This window comes from Arachis hypogaea, chromosome 7 (genome assembly GCF_003086295.3).
Source record: "Arachis hypogaea cultivar Tifrunner chromosome 7, arahy.Tifrunner.gnm2.J5K5, whole genome shotgun sequence".
Taxonomy (NCBI): domain Eukaryota; kingdom Viridiplantae; phylum Streptophyta; class Magnoliopsida; order Fabales; family Fabaceae; genus Arachis; species Arachis hypogaea.
This window is the reverse complement of record NC_092042.1, coordinates 10,637,447-10,654,563: the sequence shown is the minus strand read 5'-3', so window position 1 is coordinate 10,654,563 and position 17,117 is coordinate 10,637,447. Positions and strand designations below refer to the sequence as shown.

Genomic DNA, 17,117 nt, shown 5'->3' with positions numbered 1-17,117 from the left:
GAACTACTTAGTTATGACTTTTGAGAAATGTTTTATATAATCAATAATGATGGAGTGATGCATATCCGTTTATTGTAGGAATTCGAGATAAACACATAAATATAACACTTATTATTATTCGTGTCTTTGTTAGTCTGTTTACTTGTTCAATCCGTTCAAATAGAAATAGTTAAACCGAGTCATTCGTGTATAGATGAAGCCGTGATATTTCTAGAAGTGTTTGATCATCTCAAATTTGAATCATATATGTGTCTAACTTTAATGTCTTATTTTACTTATTTGATAAAAAAAAAAACTTGAAATGACGTATATTTTACTACAGTTTTAGATTTGACCTTAATTTTATCAATGCAAACCTTTTTCTCCATAAGTAAAATCCGATGTTTAAATCAAAGGAGCACAGTACCATAAATAAGACTAAAAATATATAACTACTTTACTCATACATAATCACACCATCTAAGATGTTCACGTATATGTTCAAGAGTCTTGTGAGAAGCTCAAAAGTTTTACAAAGAGCTAGATATAAATCGGTTTTCAATAATTTTAACTATCAATCTCAATTATAAAAAATATACAATATATATTAATTAAAATTAACATTAACAGTTAAAATGATTGAAACACCGGTGTTCTAAAAATTTTTGAAAATTTTCCAAAAGTATGTCTATCTTTAAAATTTTTAGCATATCTGATAACCACACAATATAGCAGAATAAAACATGATTCTCTAAAATTCAACTTTTTTCTTATTGTTTTTCAGAGAATTTTGGAGACTGCACCACATATTACAAGTTAGGGTTGACCTCTTTTTACGTTTATTTTCTTCTCCTAAGCTCTAGGTGTCTTAGCCACTTTTACTATATCAAAATTCTATATAATCATAGTTTGGACAAAATGAAAAAACTTTAATTTTAGCTACCAATCTAAAATGAGGTTCAATTTGACATATTCAAAAGCCCAATTTGATTTGTATTCCTTAAACATTGTTCTATTCTTGAACTTCCAAATATTTCATACCACAACAGAGTAAGCGGTGAACTCTTCTCTTTTTTGTCAACCCATAGATTCTCATGTATTTCCACCCTTGAAAACAATCTCTAAAGCTTGATGGATGCCCATTTTAATACCCTACTAGTAAAACATGTCCGACCAAAAAGACCATAATTTTTTTACCAAAGAAGAATGAGTGGTTTATAGTTTCTAATCCTTTGACAACGGACAAAACTTCAATTGGCTAAACACATGCTATTCAATGTCCACCACTTGTACAATATTATAGCTTCCTTGATTAAAGTGATGAACCTTCATAAGGATTTCAGAATATCACGACCTTGTGATGCACTGTTACATATAAGCGAGGGCCGAGGGGCATTGGCTTTTCACGTTTTAACGTGCAAACAATTCATGAAAAATAGCAGCACAGGCAACTTTAAACAAAATTAAATATATTGTAAAAATTCCAAAATTAAATTGAATTGTGTCTGGTCTTCTTCCCTATTTGTTGGGTCGAGGCGTAAAAAAAATTTCTAGAAGTAATTGAATTATATAAAACAAAAAGAACACACAATGTAAAATAAGCTAGAATGAGTGAATACTTGAAATATCAAATCTAACAAAGGCCTAGTCAAACAGACTGAAACCCATGTCATCATCAGATTCTTCAGCAGGCTCTTCCTTCTTTTCCTCTTCCTTAGCAGCGGCAGCAGCCGGAGCACCACCTGTGCCAGCAGCAGGAGCAGCAACAGCTGCCACGGCAAATTTGCTGGGGTCCTGCAATTAACACAGCAAGTTGTAAGAGACAATACCTTAAAGTAGTAGTATTTTAGTGTAACATAATCCAAATTTAAGAGACAATACCTTCAAATACTCCTTAACCTTGTCAGCCTCTGGGAAAGAGTAATCTGTCTCAATGGCAACAGATAAAACATTCTTGTAGGCGTTGATGAACATATGTGGGGCAGCTGCAAGGGTCGGGTATGAAATGGCCAATGAGAGTGCGGTCACCATTGAGACTCCAACGGCGAACTTCTCAACAAGGTCGTCCTCAGTGAGATCAAGAACCTCAGGGCTAAATACTGAACCATTGTCATAGACAGAGAGGACAACAAGACCATATGAGAAGGGCCTGATGCCAAGCTTGGAAAGCAGTGCAGCTTCAGAAGAACCGACCTTGTCACCCTTCTTAATAAGTTCCACAGGGGTGATAATTTCAACAGTACCCTTGTTGATCTTGGTTGGAATATTCAGAACCTGAATTGGGAAGACTGACATAAGCACCAAAATCAACAAGAATAAATGAGATCAACAAGAACGAGATTGCATACCTGGAAGAAAGAGGTCTGTGAGGGGTCAAGCCCTGTGTTGCCTGGAGGAACAACAACATCAATTGGAGCAACCAAACCAACACGAGCAGGTGCTCCAACCTGTTGATATAACAAAAAAGATAAGAAACACTCTTGAATATAAGTTGGTAAGTACTAGGTTCAACAGGCAGTAAACAGAAAACTCAGATTCAAGAAAAAGCGTTTTGAAGATCATTAATAGCATCATATTCACTGAGCAAAAACAAACACACCATTCCATTAGGTAGAAGGGTGTCACATCGAGAATTTTAAACTAACAAATGTTGTACCGTGATTCCTATAAGACTTCTACATGAGATCAACAAGCTTAAAGAAATGCAAGTAACATTATTAAACACATATGCACACGTCAAGCATCAAAACAAAGTTGAAACTTCTGACAGTTAATTCCGGGTAAACAATGCCAATGAAATTAAGAAACCATAAGAAAGTTACCAGTATCTGTTTCTATAAGCATTGAAAATAAGTCAAAAAAACACATTCAACACATAGCAAATGCTAGCAAGTCAAAACAAAACAGAACCTAACAATCACTAATTAAATGGCATTACTAATAACTAATTATACAACACAAATATACGAACTAAAGAATAGTTAAATTACCTTGTACTTAGCAACCTCCTCGCTAACCTCCTTCAAATCACCTTTGGTGAAGATCAATCCCACGTTTCCCTGATACAACAAACAGAATATTAGACACGTAGTTCGTAACACAACCAAAAGTTATAATCCAACAATCCTAATTTTTTTGTTCCTTCAACAACCTAAAAAAGTAATAACCTTGACTAAAAATACCATTTCCATGTGTGTAAACAAATTAAAAGTGTAACACACCCCTAAACACAATGAAAGTTTACAATTTCTCAAATTAACGATGAAAAACTGAATAAAAACAGTAATAATTAGGGTTCCACTTACAACAAGAAGAGGGATAAGGCTGAGGTACACATTGTTCCCGGTACTCTCAGCATGCATTCTAACAGAACGCTTCATCATGGTGTTCTTTCCCATAAGAACAATAGAATCACCACGAAGACCCCTTCGAATGTTCTGGAGCTGGTTAGATCCAACGTTATCAGCATTGACCACAAGTATCTGAGTGTACTCCTCGAGAAGCTTGCAGAGCTTAGCATCGTAAGCGATCTTCTTCTCAGCCTTAGTTGGTTTTGGTGCCATTTGTAACGATGATGATAGAGATTCAGAGTTTCAGAGAGACAAAAAAAAAAGTTGCAAAATCGAGGGCCAAGACGAAGCTGTGTTGCTTTGTCAAGGCGGACAGCGAAACGGCGCCGTCTCTTTAACCTCCTCTGTTTGTACCGGAAAAGGCTAGGGTTTTGAGAGTGAAGAAGGAGGCACGAGAAAGATGAAATTGGTTAGTGTTGTTTTAATGTTTTTATCTAGAGGGTTGGTCAATTCAGGTTTTTGAAGACCCAGATCTGACGGATGACATTCACGTGTTGTAATGAATCTGACGGCTGGTAAGGAATTATTTGATAGATAGGCCAATGGGCTTACCTATTTGTGTACTTTTAGTACTCTGTCCAAAAAAATAAAGAATCTCCTACCTCCTTGGTACGAATATTTGCGTAAGATTAGAATAATAACATTTCACCCCCCCAAAAAAAAAGAATAATAACAAAAAAAAAAAAAGAAAAGAAAACAGCGGTAGCTGCCATGGCCTCCGCCTTCAGGGACCGCACCTCCGAGTTCCGGTCGGTGACGGAGACTCTCAAGAAGAAGATCGGAGCCCCCACTCCGCCACCGTTGCCTAACCAACCGGAAAATGCTCCCTCCTCCACCGACTCTCCGGTTCCAAATTCCAGATCCGAATTCAACCGAAAGGCCTCTCGGATCGGTTTGGGAATCCACGATACTTCACAGAAGATCGCAAGGCTCGCCCAGCGTAACTAACTCCTCCTTCCTTCTCTTCTTCTTTTTCATTTTTAATTTTTTTCTTTTATTTAATTAGCTCTGAAGAATCAATTGTGTTTTCGTAGTGGCGAAGAAATCGTCGATTTTCAATGATCCGATTGTGGAGATACAGGAACTGACGGCTGTGATTAAGAACGAGATCACGGCGCTGAACGCGGCTCTTTCGGATTTACAGACGATTCAGAACATGGAGATTGCAGATGGGATGTACTCGGAGGATAGGGTTGTTCACTCCAATGCCGTTTGTGATGACTTGAAGAGCAGGCTCATGGGCGCCACAAAGAAACTCCAAGATGTCTTGACCACTAGAACAGAGGTTAATTAATCCGAAATTTTATTTAAGAGTGACTTGGTAATTTAGTTACTGAATTTGATTAATGCAGGATAGACTGGATAGTTAGCTTTTGAGTTTATGAAATTCGAATCAATTTGTATTCTTATTTAGGGTATTGTGAATAGAATAGAAGAGAAGATTAAGTTAGCCAGCCAGCTAATCTGACTTGAAATAGAAAGTTGGAGTGCTGTGAATTCTACATACTGACAGCTTCGACTAAAATCTCTTTTAGTTTATTTCTCATTCTTGCTCCATCATTGGTGTTTTCCATGGATGAAAATTTGGGTTCCTGTGCTTTCCTTCGCTGGCAACTTTCAGCTGGTTCCTGTTCCTGTTCCTGTTCAGTCATGGATGCTTTTTGGCATCAATGAAACTATGAAAGCACCATTGAACAGTAGAGATCTTAGGAGTATGGGAATGTAGAATTAGAGAAGAAAGGTAGAATAAAGAGGGACTTACAGAGAGAATAACTAAAGAGACGAGAAATACGTCATAGATGAGAGAATCAAAGAGGAGGAATTTCCTTTCATATTTCTCATCATCTCCAATCTCCATTGTACTTGTAACTAATACTCTTTTTTTTTTTTTTTTTTTTTTTCCAGTGGTTGTTATTGTTTTCCTGATTGTGTTTTTGTTATTAGCGTAATTAATTTTGTGCATTGTCCCCCAGAATATCAAGGCTCATGAGAATAGGAAGCAGATATTTTCCAAGAATACATCCAGAGAGAACCCTTTTCAGCATCACCCAAAGCCAGCCCATGTACCACCCCCGTGGTCAAATTCATTAAATCCATCTGAAGACTTGCAACAGCAGTCAGCGTGAGTCGATTTCTATCAAGTTATAGGTTAGCAGTTGTTATACTATGACTTTAATGTACCTGTTCCATCTCAACTAACAACACATGCCTGGGATTTCACTTAATTTTGGCAACCCACAATGAAGTATGGCATAGCGTAGCTAACCTAATATTTATATCTAGTGACTATACTTAAATTACTTTTAATGAGATTTGCTCGTGCAATTTTCATGGGCTTTTTCAATAAAATTGCGTCGTCCACATTTCATTGGTGCCTCTAGTCCCTTAAATGTAATGACTAGCAGCTTATAAATTCTCCTAACGAGATTTGCTTGTGCAATTTATTGTCTTTTTTCAATAAAATTGTCTCATGACATTTGCTCATGCAATTCATGGGCTTTTTCAATGAAATTGTGTCGTCCACATTTCGTTGGTGCCTCTAGTCCCTTAAATGTAATGACTAGAAGCCTATAAATTCTCGTAACAAGATTTCCTTGTGCAATTTGTTGTCTTTTTTCGATAAAATTGTCTCATTCGCATTTCAGTAGTTCTTTGAGTACACCACCCTGTCGTTCTTTAGAAGAAACTTGTTATGGAATGGTTCTCTCATTGCATAGAATTTGGATTTATGAAGAAATTGATACTACAATGTTTCATATGAATCTCTCTTTCATGCAGACTAACTTCAAATGGAGTACCAGTTGGCAATCAACTAAGGTATGTGCAATTTTTTTGTAGAAGCTATAAGATCAAATTGTCCCTATGTTTGTTTATACATGAATAGGCAAATCGGTATGGGTAGCCAGGTAGTTCTAAGTAAAAATCCAAACATCAACTTCACATAGCACTTCATGTGTAAACAGGTGGCTTATACTGCTTGTTATGGATCGTCATTTTCTGAGTGCATTTGAGTTCGAATTCTTTGGAGTGCATGATGCTTTCTTCCTCGTGTACTGAGGGGAACAAGGTTGCCGCCAAGATTTGATCATGTCATAGATGCTTGTTGCATAATGAGAAAACAACTACCAATATTAATAAAAACCTCTTTGTACTTAGCCTATTAATTTGATAACTTGGGCCGGAAGTAAGCAAGCTCTGTATTGAGATAACCACTTGGGTTATGTAGATTGTTTAGGCTCTATCTTTCCATTTTAAATTGTCTTAAACTCCCTTGTCCCTCTGTATGTGTGTGTGACTGTTCTCTTTCCATTGCATGAATGAATGAAACTTGCTGCCCAACAAGAACTATCATTTGATGGGCATAAGTTACTGTTTCTAGCTCAATTGATATGGTTCCTGTTTTCCCAGTATTCAATTATGAGCATAAAATGAACGTGTATTGGAAAGTCTTTGGCTGATCCAACCTAACCAAGTGAGATAAGACATAGTCATTGTATTGGAAAGTTCTTGAATGCTTATTATTTGTTTCCTGGATGATGACTGCGACTCTATGAGTCTAAGTTGTCTGATAGAAGTCACTTCAGGCATTATAATGGTCTTTAAATATGGGCTAGTCTTTGAATCGTGTCTTTCACAATTAAGAGAAATGATGTATATCCTATTTCAACCATGTTTAATTTCAATTGGTATCTTTAAAACTTTATAGGTGTGTTAATTATTAAATTATGGAGCAATTATTTCGTCAGAATTCCCTTATAGATTTTCTAGACAATTGATTGCAGCAACTTAAAGTATACATCTTGATGTTTACATTTCTGCCAATTTATGTTTTGCCTCCATAGTCAATTGGGTATTTATTGTGCTCGTTCAATTTTTGAGCTTGTTACATTATACATATTTGCTTTTGGGTATGAATTTCTTAAACTTTCTAGGTATGCTTTTGTTGCACATAATTTTTAGCTAAACTTGCAACTTGTGGTAATTTGTTGATACAGACGAAGGTTAGCTGTGGACAATGCTCCAACCCCCCAAATGGAAATGTCTATGGTACAGCAGGTTGTTCCTCACCAAGATAATTATGCTCAAAGTCGGGCAACTGCACTGCACAGTGTTGAATCTACTATCACAGAACTTAGTGGGATCTTCACACATTTGGCTACAATGGTTGCCCAGCAAGGGGAACTAGCCATCAGGTTTTTTCTATTCTGACTTGAATATTTGATACCCATATAAAGTTTCAGATTTCACAGTAGTGCACTAGGTTTTTCTTCTTCTAATTGAAACCATCGTGTATATTTTGAATCACAAAGTATTATACTATTATTGCGTGGGAAGCCGTTGATATTCACATGTTCTGGCAATCAGGATTAAATCTATATAACTGGCATGGGCAGGATTGACGACAACATGGAGGAAACATTGGCAAATGTTGATGGAGCTCACAGTTCTTTATTGAGGCATCTTAACAGAATATCATCAAATAGGTGGCTCCTAATTAAGATATTTGCTATTTTGATATTTTTCCTAATGATCTTCATATTCTTTGTGGCCTAATATGCTTTCATGTTCCAACAACGGGAGCTACTTCATGGCCTACTTGGATTTTGTTTGTCCCTCTACTGAGACAAATGTGAGAGCTAAACGAAAAGTCATACATGTGAAGATTGCCCTCTATTTGCATGTAGACAGGGCTCCACTGAACTGTAAATTTCTGGATTCCCATATATAGTGTTTAGTAAACTATAGGTGGCCCATATTAAGCAAGTTAGGTTCGAATTAAACGATTGTTTAGCAAACTGATACATAATCTCAAGGTTGTTGAAGAAGGTGAGGGAGATCTGTTGTGCATATATTGCTGCATACCAGTATGTTACCGAATTGGTGTTAACATACTAGAAATCATGTGTTTCAGTTACTTCAATAATGTAAGAAGCTTTAGGATATTGTAATATCATTGATTTATATTTCTTTGAATTTAAGGCGTCAAACAGAATTATTCTTCATTAACCTCACTTCTATAGTTTTTTTTTTTTTAATGGTTAAGCATGTTGAGTGCTGTGGTGTCTTGACATTTTGGGGTAAATGTGGGTTGAATATAGATTTTATAATTTATACTGTGCTGCATCAATATTTCAAAATTCTATTCACGTAGTAATTATTCAAATACAAACATTAGTTTATCCATGACAATGGTACTTTGGTTTACAATGATGAGGATGCATCTAAAAGCTGGCTGGTTACGTCTTACGTGTGTGTTTTGATTAGGTATTATAGATGGATGTTGATATAAATGTGCTTTTAAAAAATTAATTTTGATCAAAATTGAATGGACATCAATGTAATTCACGTTTGAATTTTTTTTTATCAAACGTAATTTTAGGAAATGAATAACATTTGAATAATATTAACCAAAATCACTTTGGAATGTAAAAAATGATATAAATAATGTCTTTTTCAGTAATTTTACATTCTATCTATATCATTCATTATATTATTTTTGTAATTATCTTTTATAAAAGAAAATGAAATATATTTAAAAAATAAATATTATATGATTTTTTAAAAAAATTAAATATATGCAATCTTAAGATGTATGAATAAATTTTAATAAACAAATTTAAATGTGTAGAAATTATAAGAAGTATAATATTAACATGACATAATGCGTTGTGTAAATTGACATGTGTAGTCAGGTGATTAGGAGAGTAGATTTTTGTGTGTATTATTGTAGTTAGAACATGTATATAGGATGCTATATGAATATATAATAATGAAAATTAACATAAAAATTGTTTTTCTTTTCTTTTGGAACACAAATTTAAAAGCAACATCAAAATCAATCTTTAAGAGATATTACTATGACTTATATTAAACATAACTACACAACTAATTATGTGGCGTGTGATGAATTATTTGATCTTTAATTGAGTCTTAAAGATGATTTATTTTTATGGGAGTGATAATTGTATCTTCTATCTTACTATTATTATGCTCAAGTTTTATGATATTTTTGTCTGCAAATTGTTAGCATTTGTTTAATGTTAAAATTTGGCATTTTAAGCAAGAATGCAAATTTATTTTTACACACTTTAAAAGTCTTTTTTACTGTGCATCTTAAGCTTGAACTTATAAATTTTAAATTTTGGTCAATGTACTTGACTTGGTGGCCAATCCTTAGCCAGATATTCATCCTATGCTGAGAGTAGGCTCTTGCCTAAATTTAAAATGTGTTACTTACATATCTAGTCAGAATAAAGTAGTCAATATCTACTAAATAATATTTATCTAATAAATTAAAAAATTTTATTATATATATCATAATCTTAATGTAAAATTGTAAATAAACATATTTTTTTCATGTTAATCATTACGACAAGTTTCCCCCCAGCACATGTAGAATACTAGAATCTAATTTTTCCAGTCTTTCAAACTATTCGGTAATCAAGCACTACCACACTCATGTCGAAAGAATCCAAGCAACTCGCTACTGCAACAAAGAAAGATGGAAGTACCACGTGCATTGATCCACCCTTATTCTTTTCAACAATCTATGTCACCATTATCCCACCACCACTTAGAAGTGGACTCTTTCTTTCTTCAACAAATTGTGATTATGGGTTTATATATAATGACAAATATTTATTGAGTTAAAAGTCTAAAGTGATGGAGGCTTATTATTCTCTTTAGTCCAAAGTCATATTGTTTCAACAATTTCAAAGTTTCAATCCATTACATGTTAACTACGCGCAGGCCAAATATTAATCCAATATCAAAATTAGTTAGTAGGTATTGATTTAAAATTCATTTATACAATAGAATAGTACATATTGATTGATACTAATATTTATTATTTTTACTTAAAAAAAATATTTTATGCATATTGATTGATACTAATATTTATTATTTTTACTTAAAAAAAATATTTTATGCATAAAAACTCATTGTATATGATAGAATACTATTTCATTCTTTAGTTTTGATAGCACAGATAATATTTTTTTTAAAGTCCACTATTATTTTATATTAGTGAATTCCACTTATATATAAAAAACCTATTATGTATGTGTATTTAAATAAAATTTATAACACTATATTACTGTTATACATAAAAAATATAAAATACTTAATACAAATAATTGTTATTGTAACCACATAAGCAAATGCTTAATATATATTATTGAATCTTTCGCAGTTTGCACATAAGTTTTCACTATAATAGTTACATTACTATATAACTAATATAAAATTGTTTACCTAATTTTTTAAACAACGTATATTTCATCATACAATATCTCTTATACACAATATCTGTCCAATGTCTCAAAGAGTGTCTAGTATAGTGAATTAATTAGAACTCATTTACTTAGTTCAACCGATTACAGAGAATTCAAGTGTACACAATTGAGGGATGAGATTTATTTAAGATTCTATGAAGTTTTTTTCAAATATTTTAATTCTCGCTATTATTCAATTTCTTCCATGTATTGTCCTTTAACAACATTAATGTATATAGGACATTCAGTAGGTAAGAAGTTTTCGAATAATGTTCCTGAACAGAATTACCTGAAATCTATCAAATTCAAACAAAGTAAAAGAATTTTTCCAAGCATTGAATGGCTGAATGCATAGCCTTTTAAAAAATTCAAGAAAATATTAAAAAAAGGAATAAACCAATTGAGACTAACACAAAGCATATATATATGTTAGCTAATAAATTATTACTTTTTAATATAGGTTTAGATGATGTACTGAACTGACATAAAAAGGTGAGAGTGAAAATAAAATAAATTTTTAGCAGTGAAACTTTTTAATTGCAGAAACTTACACAAAATAGTTTGCCTTTTTATTTGGGATGATTTTGAGAGTGAAAATAAAACAAATAAATAGGAAAAAAAAGAGAGAGCACAATGTAAAAACAAATCTAAATCAAGCATTGGCCAAAAATCTAAATCAAGATGTAGCAGTTTGCAGCAAAGAGAAAGAAATATTTCAGATAAAAAATGCTGGAAAAAAACAATAAGAAACTGGTCTTACAAACAACTATAGATTAGATATTTGTTCATGATAAAAAATGACAAACACAGAAATATTTTAATCTTAAACTTTGATATATCTTTAAATCCAAGTGCATCCTTAACCCTTGATTCAAGGATCATTGGCAATTGAACATGAAATCTATGTCTCAATCTTTGATCCATTTTTATTTCATTTCCAATTCCATCACCATTTGCTCCAAATCTCACATCTTTTCAAACAACAAATATAACTAATGTTAAAAAGACATATACAAATATTTTTTTAATGCCACATAAAGTGTTCCAAATTGAATTTGAGCACTTATGCTCTAAATATTACTATCTCAAGACATACTTTAAGCATTGATAACAGTTAAAAAGAGAAATATCAACAATAAATGAAACCTTCTAAGTCTTGACCCTTTTTGCGGCTGCAGTCAATCTGGCATGAATCTGCTACCGCAACCCATTCCTCTTGCCAACTCTCCAAATCATCACCTAGAGGCTACAGTAAACAAAGGAACATACTTCTTAGTCTTTGGAAAGTATTGCAGTTCCAAAGAAAACCATAATTCATTAATTACTCATAATTCATTGTTAAACAAACAACACAATGCAACAACATCTTCATCCACCTAGGAATGAAAACTAATACACCTGTTCTCAGTTTTAACAAAAATCAAATTTACTCAGAGAAAGTTTTAGTAGAAATAATTAACATAACTATTCCTCAGTTACTCTTCATTGATATAGACAAACAACGTAATGCAACAACAAAATCCAGATACTTTTAAAAGCTAACAGCACACTAATAAAGAAGGGTGTTAAGAGCAACATAAAAGATACTGCTTCATTGTTTTGTACATTCTCAAGCAAAAAAATAATGCTTGTATTAATCTGTTTGGAGAGAAGTTGGAAAGGGCAAAACAAAAATAAAAAACTTACTTAATAAATAATAAGAATAACGTAAAAATATCAAAGGTTAAAGAGTATTGGGGATAAAATAATAATAAAAAAACATTGCTTCCCATGAGTTGGCACTTTTTAGCAAAGTGGAATCAACTCAGGATATCCATAAGAATTGCACCCACCATTTCCATAAGTCATCCAGTATCTTCCTATGCTCTCTCCATTAATCCATACCTGACCCTTCCCCATTCTTTCCATGTCCAAAGCCAATGGTTCATTCCCATCCGGTGCATTAGAATAAACCTGAAGTGTTTATTTATCATTATTGTATTGGTAAGCTTATATATAGTTGTTAAAATTCAAATTCCTAATCCACATTAAAAGAAACTATTATCACCATATGCCATTTCAATTAGCTAGAGAATATAAGTGTTTTTATGAAATCAAGTTCTAGTGGGTTCAGTTTGAAAATTTATACACCCTATATAAACAACTATCGCTAGATATATATACTATATAAAGCAGCTGTCATTAGAACACGTATAAAGCAAGGGCAGCACAAAGAAAAAGGATGATTTGAGTATAGTTCATCTCCAATTATATTTTCATCTAAAGATAATCAAGAAATACAATTAGTACTTAAAGGGATTAACAGATTAATGGAATTGATTTAAGTCCAAGGATCAACGTGATGCCACGTACGTCTTCTAATATGAAAAATGGGTCATGTAATCTTGTGCATTTTTGTTAATAACAGTTCAACAGTTAGGAAAAGAAAATATAAACATGCTTTAACTTGTCTACTTCACATTGTACTCAAAGCATGAAAAGTATATCTAATTGAAATTGAGACCCAAGAATGCTTTTAATGTTTATCTATTCGATTGAACTATCAAATTCATTTAGCTTTGCCATGACATTTGCCTTTGTGTGTAGCCTTTTCAAATTTGCAGTGTGATTGACACTATCACATGGACCAACCTATGAATAAAAGAAACTTTTTTTTTTGGTGACTAAGAAACTTCTTATTTAATACAACTATCCAATCGATCAATTATTTGGAAAATGCATCTCTTCTAAGTTCAAAGTGTGACTAATAATTAATCAGTATTATTATAGATTTTTAATTATTTTTCAAAGTACTGTTCTACCCGTTTCTTCTTCCTTCTTTCCCAGTTAAATCCTAATAAAGACAGATTTAAAAAAGAATCAGAGATATAATTAAAGAATAAAGATAGAAAAATCACCTTTAAGATTGTGTTAGTAGTGTAAACCCTTGCCAGATAATACAACATAAAATAGTCTTGTCAATAAACTGCAGGACAAGTACACCTTTGATCTTAGCTTTAAGTTGAGGGTGAATCCTTGGTGGTGAAATCAATTAGATAGATATTACCTTTTAAGTTCTTTCATAAACCACCAAATTCAAATATCAGTAAGAATAAAAAATTACCTATATATTCATTATTCTGAATCCATTTTGTTGAGAACAATAAAATAGATACTTGTCAGGAGTAGCATACATTATTTTCGACTTAAAAAAAATACTTTTTTTCATTAGACTTATTCTCTGAATGTAGCCTATTATAAAATCAGCCCATCTTGTTAAAATTATCTTCACAATGTGAAAATATCAAAGTGCATAGTTTCATCTGACAAATATCTTTATTGGTTTTCAAAACTTGTCTATTTATTTCAGTATTGTGTTAGATTGTTGTATGTACCATAAATTCCACAACTTCTTTTGGGAAAAAAAACTCTTAAATGCTGTAAAAGCAGAGGAATTAAGCACTACAAAATAATAATAGCAAAAATCTTTACACTGCAAAAGCAAAGGAATTAAACTCTACAAATAAATTATAAAACAAAAAAGGCCATGTTTGGTGCTTTTTTTCAAACTGAGATCATTTTTAGATAGCCAAAATATGATTTCTTTCCTTTAAAAATATTTTGTCAAAAATTAAATCTTTTCAGGAGATCAAAACGATAGTAGACTCACATTATTTATATGATGATCAGTGCCCCTTTTCTTTTATTTTTTTTCCATACATACGCACATATCAATTCCTGAAAAAAAATTTTCCTTATTTTAAATCAACAATGATGAGAAGACTCAAAAAAGAAAATTTAGAAAACAATAGAAGCAATGCAATAATCTAAATAAGGACCCTTTAGAACCTTCAAGTTGTTTATTTGCTCAAAACAACAAATTTGCTCAGAAGCAAATTAGCAAATTATTTTCTCAAAACAGCACTTCAATTATCTCTACCATTCTGACCTTACTACAAATTATACTACTTTCACCATTAATATAAACATTCAGAGACACTACCACCTTTGCCACTGCTATATGATCAAACATGGTTTGGTGCTGCTCTTTTGCCAAAACTATTCTATCATTTTATCTATTATCACATTTGCTGTGGGAAATGGGAACCACTCTCACTGCATACTACTACCACATATCACTATTCTGTTATCATAATAACAACTAATTTAGTTATATTATATGTCTGTTGAATTTTCAAATTATAGCAAGCTATTATAAACATAATTAAAATTGTTAACAAACAAAATAAGTAGAATTAAAACAATGCTATCCACTATGTCATATTAGATCAAGTTCAGTCTAGAAAAGCTTTAATAATAACATGATGCCATGTTGTTGATCACTTGAACCATGCTTTGATTATGATTTTTTTAACCCAGACAATATGAAATAATGTAGCAAGAGTTAGTGATATATAAGATCAAGATAACCAAAGCTAATTCATTTAAAAGATGAAGCGAAGCTATTTTCCTTTCATTTTGAGATGTAATTGTATATAATTGAAGTATATTTCTCTATTTTGTAAGTGGTTTGTGATGTTCTTATTCATACTTTCCTACTTTTAGTGTTGGATCCAATTAGTTAAAATAAAATGGATATAACACACAAATGTTTATTCTTTCTTCTCTATATGTTATAGAATAAGGGCTGCTGATTACAGGCATCAAACTCAAATAAATTGAAAAAATCAAGAGTATTGAAGAGGATAGCAAAGTGAATAACAAAATTTAATCAAAACCCAAAAATGAAATGATAGAATACCTCTGTCTGCTAGAGTTCTTAGAACTGCATGGGTTAGTAATCAAATGCGTAGCCCATATGTTTCCTCCTTAGAACTGCTTTTGTGTCACCGTTCTCTTCTTCTTATTGAGCTTGTGAAATCCAGTCACATAGTCTCTTTACAACCAAACCAAAATTCTCATTTTTATTGATATCATTATACACTTAAACTCTAAATCACAATCACATAAGTTGCAAACTTTTTCAGCACAAACAAAACTTCCAGGAAATCAAAACAAAAACAAAAACAAAATGGGCAGTCGCCTATTTTTCTCGGTATAAGGAAGAAATAAAGGTATCAAATTCTAAAGTTTACATGTTTACTGACTAAATCTGCTTTGAGTTGTGTTTTACTATTTAAGTTTACCTAAATTTATGTCCTTAACATTGTTAGCATTAGCTTGCCATTTGTCTTCATATAAGCATTCAAAATTTCACCCAGTTTAAGAACATGTATAAAAAATCAGCTTTATTTTTGCCAAGAATCATATTCATTGTTGAAGAGTTTCAATTTTTCAAAGAGTATTTTTCAAAGAGTATTTGATAGAATACCTCTGTCTGCTAGAGTTCTTTGGAGAGTTTTGATATGATTCATTTTCAACTGCATCTGACTGGACAAAGTAAGCCGAGTTTCCATCAATTAGAGGAGGAACCTACACTAACGGAAAACAACGTCATAAATAAGATTAATAAAACAAATAGAAAACAACAAAAATTTAAATTCTTGTACTAATGAACATGATGATAGTAACTTGAAATTATTTTAACACAATCCAAACACTCTTACCTTAAAAAAATTCACTTCTTAGCTGATTTTACCTACCATCATTTGAAAGGTAAAAAAATTAAACCTATTACTGAAAATAAAAATAAATTATGATAATCTTTTATTTTTGGACTTTACTATTAATCCACCCATTGATGCAATCTAAGGATGTTTTTTTGCTTCTCCTGTAGATAACCCTAGACAGTGGTGTCAACTTACTGCAGCTGTAAAGCAAGCATTAACATACCATTAACATACCAATTTCTTCATAACAGATCCCTTCGGCTTTTCTACAAACTATAGACTCCGTCCTATTTTATCAATTTACATCAGCCCATAGTATGATACACGACTGCAGGAAAGACAACAGTAATCAACTCCAAATGCAAAGAAAGTATATAACAAAAAAAAAAAAGTGAAGTTTTGGGTTCTGCAGATACAACAATTTTATTTACATCAGTTTTATTCGTACATTTTAGCATTTAATATATCATGTGACGAACCTGAGCCTTCTTCTTCTATTTTTCTCTCTCCCCTCAGTCCAACGAATTTCTTCTCTGGCGGTGTATCCAACAGCGGCGGTGGCCTCTATCACCGCCGTCGCCTCCTTCCTCTTCCTCTGTCACCGATCTGTTTGCTTTCACTCTCTTTCGTTTGATTCAGTGGCAAGGTTGCCGCCTCTCACCGCCGCCGCCGTCGTCACCTCCCTCTTCTACTTCCTCGTGCTTTTTCTCTTCACTGTCATGTTCTCTTCTTCTCTGTTTCGATGGGAACGTGGGAGGAGACCTTGGTGTAAGAGAGGAGAGATTGAGAAAAAAAGGGTAGATAACTCTGGTCATCAGGGTAAAGGAGAAAGGAATTAGGGGAGAGAAATAAATCAACTTTTAAAATTTGATTTCTCAATTCAAATTTATTTCCCGCGTCACTCACTGGATAAAAACTGATGGACAACCCAGTGTGTGAACTGCATGCAATAAAGAACGAAAGAG

At 32.6% G+C, this 17,117-nt stretch overlaps 2 protein-coding genes and 1 non-coding gene across 8 annotated transcripts; 1 reads left to right on the top strand and 2 right to left on the bottom strand.

Moving 5' to 3' along the window:
* Window positions 1-1,431: 1,431 nt before the first annotated feature.
* On the bottom strand, window positions 1,432-3,832 carry LOC112702421 (large ribosomal subunit protein uL10). Its single transcript, XM_025753435.3, has 5 exons — window positions 3,285-3,832; window positions 2,970-3,038; window positions 2,328-2,426; window positions 1,861-2,253; window positions 1,432-1,773 (listed from the first exon to the last, which is right to left on the bottom strand). Exons 1-5 carry the CDS (start codon window positions 3,540-3,542, stop codon window positions 1,624-1,626), a joined length of 969 nt encoding a protein of 322 aa, XP_025609220.1. The 5' UTR covers window positions 3,543-3,832; the 3' UTR covers window positions 1,432-1,623.
* A 208-nt stretch (window positions 3,833-4,040) lies between these two features.
* LOC112702420 (syntaxin-31) lies at window positions 4,041-8,336 on the top strand. Of its 2 annotated transcripts, none has more exons than XM_025753433.3 (6): window positions 4,041-4,269; window positions 4,364-4,614; window positions 5,303-5,451; window positions 6,108-6,146; window positions 7,325-7,522; window positions 7,724-8,336. In XM_025753433.3, the coding sequence occupies exons 1-6, from the start codon at window positions 4,041-4,043 to the stop codon at window positions 7,881-7,883; spliced, it is 1,026 nt and encodes a 341-aa protein (XP_025609218.1). In that variant the 3' UTR covers window positions 7,884-8,336. The 2 variants fall into 2 exon arrangements, with proteins under 2 accessions (XP_025609218.1, XP_025609219.1); XM_025753434.3 differs by having other exon boundaries at window positions 7,695-8,336.
* A 3,169-nt stretch (window positions 8,337-11,505) lies between these two features.
* On the bottom strand, window positions 11,506-16,833 carry LOC112702419 (uncharacterized). Of its 5 annotated transcripts, none has more exons than XR_003154110.3 (9): window positions 16,632-16,804; window positions 16,376-16,480; window positions 16,150-16,181; window positions 15,915-16,015; window positions 15,345-15,479; window positions 14,253-14,320; window positions 13,501-13,568; window positions 12,436-12,556; window positions 11,506-11,849 (listed from the first exon to the last, which is right to left on the bottom strand). It is a non-coding gene; the product is annotated as an uncharacterized protein (transcript). The 5 variants fall into 5 exon arrangements; XR_003154111.3 differs by having other exon boundaries at window positions 16,387-16,480; XR_003154112.3 differs by lacking the exon at window positions 16,150-16,181.
* Between the last annotated feature and the right edge of the window lie 284 nt (window positions 16,834-17,117).

What these genes read in the sequence shown, in the direction of transcription:
- LOC112702421 (XM_025753435.3), bottom strand. Translation starts at nt 3,542, where the DNA reads ATGGCACCAAAACCAACTAAGGCTGAGAAGAAGATCGCTTACGATGCT. An exon ending in AGGAGGTTGCTAAGTACAAG is followed by an intron (nt 2,427 to 2,969) that starts GTAATTTAACTA and finishes TTATATCAACAG; the next exon opens with GTTGGAGCACCTGCTCGTGT. An exon ending in AGGTTAAGGAGTATTTGAAG is followed by an intron (nt 1,774 to 1,860) that starts GTATTGTCTCTT and finishes TGTTAATTGCAG; the next exon opens with GACCCCAGCAAATTTGCCGT.
- LOC112702420 (XM_025753433.3), top strand. Translation starts at nt 4,041, where the DNA reads ATGGCCTCCGCCTTCAGGGACCGCACCTCCGAGTTCCGGTCGGTGACG. An exon ending in GATCGCAAGGCTCGCCCAGC is followed by an intron (nt 4,270 to 4,363) that starts GTAACTAACTCC and finishes GTGTTTTCGTAG; the next exon opens with TGGCGAAGAAATCGTCGATT. An exon ending in CCAGTTGGCAATCAACTAAG is followed by an intron (nt 6,147 to 7,324) that starts GTATGTGCAATT and finishes TTGTTGATACAG; the next exon opens with ACGAAGGTTAGCTGTGGACA.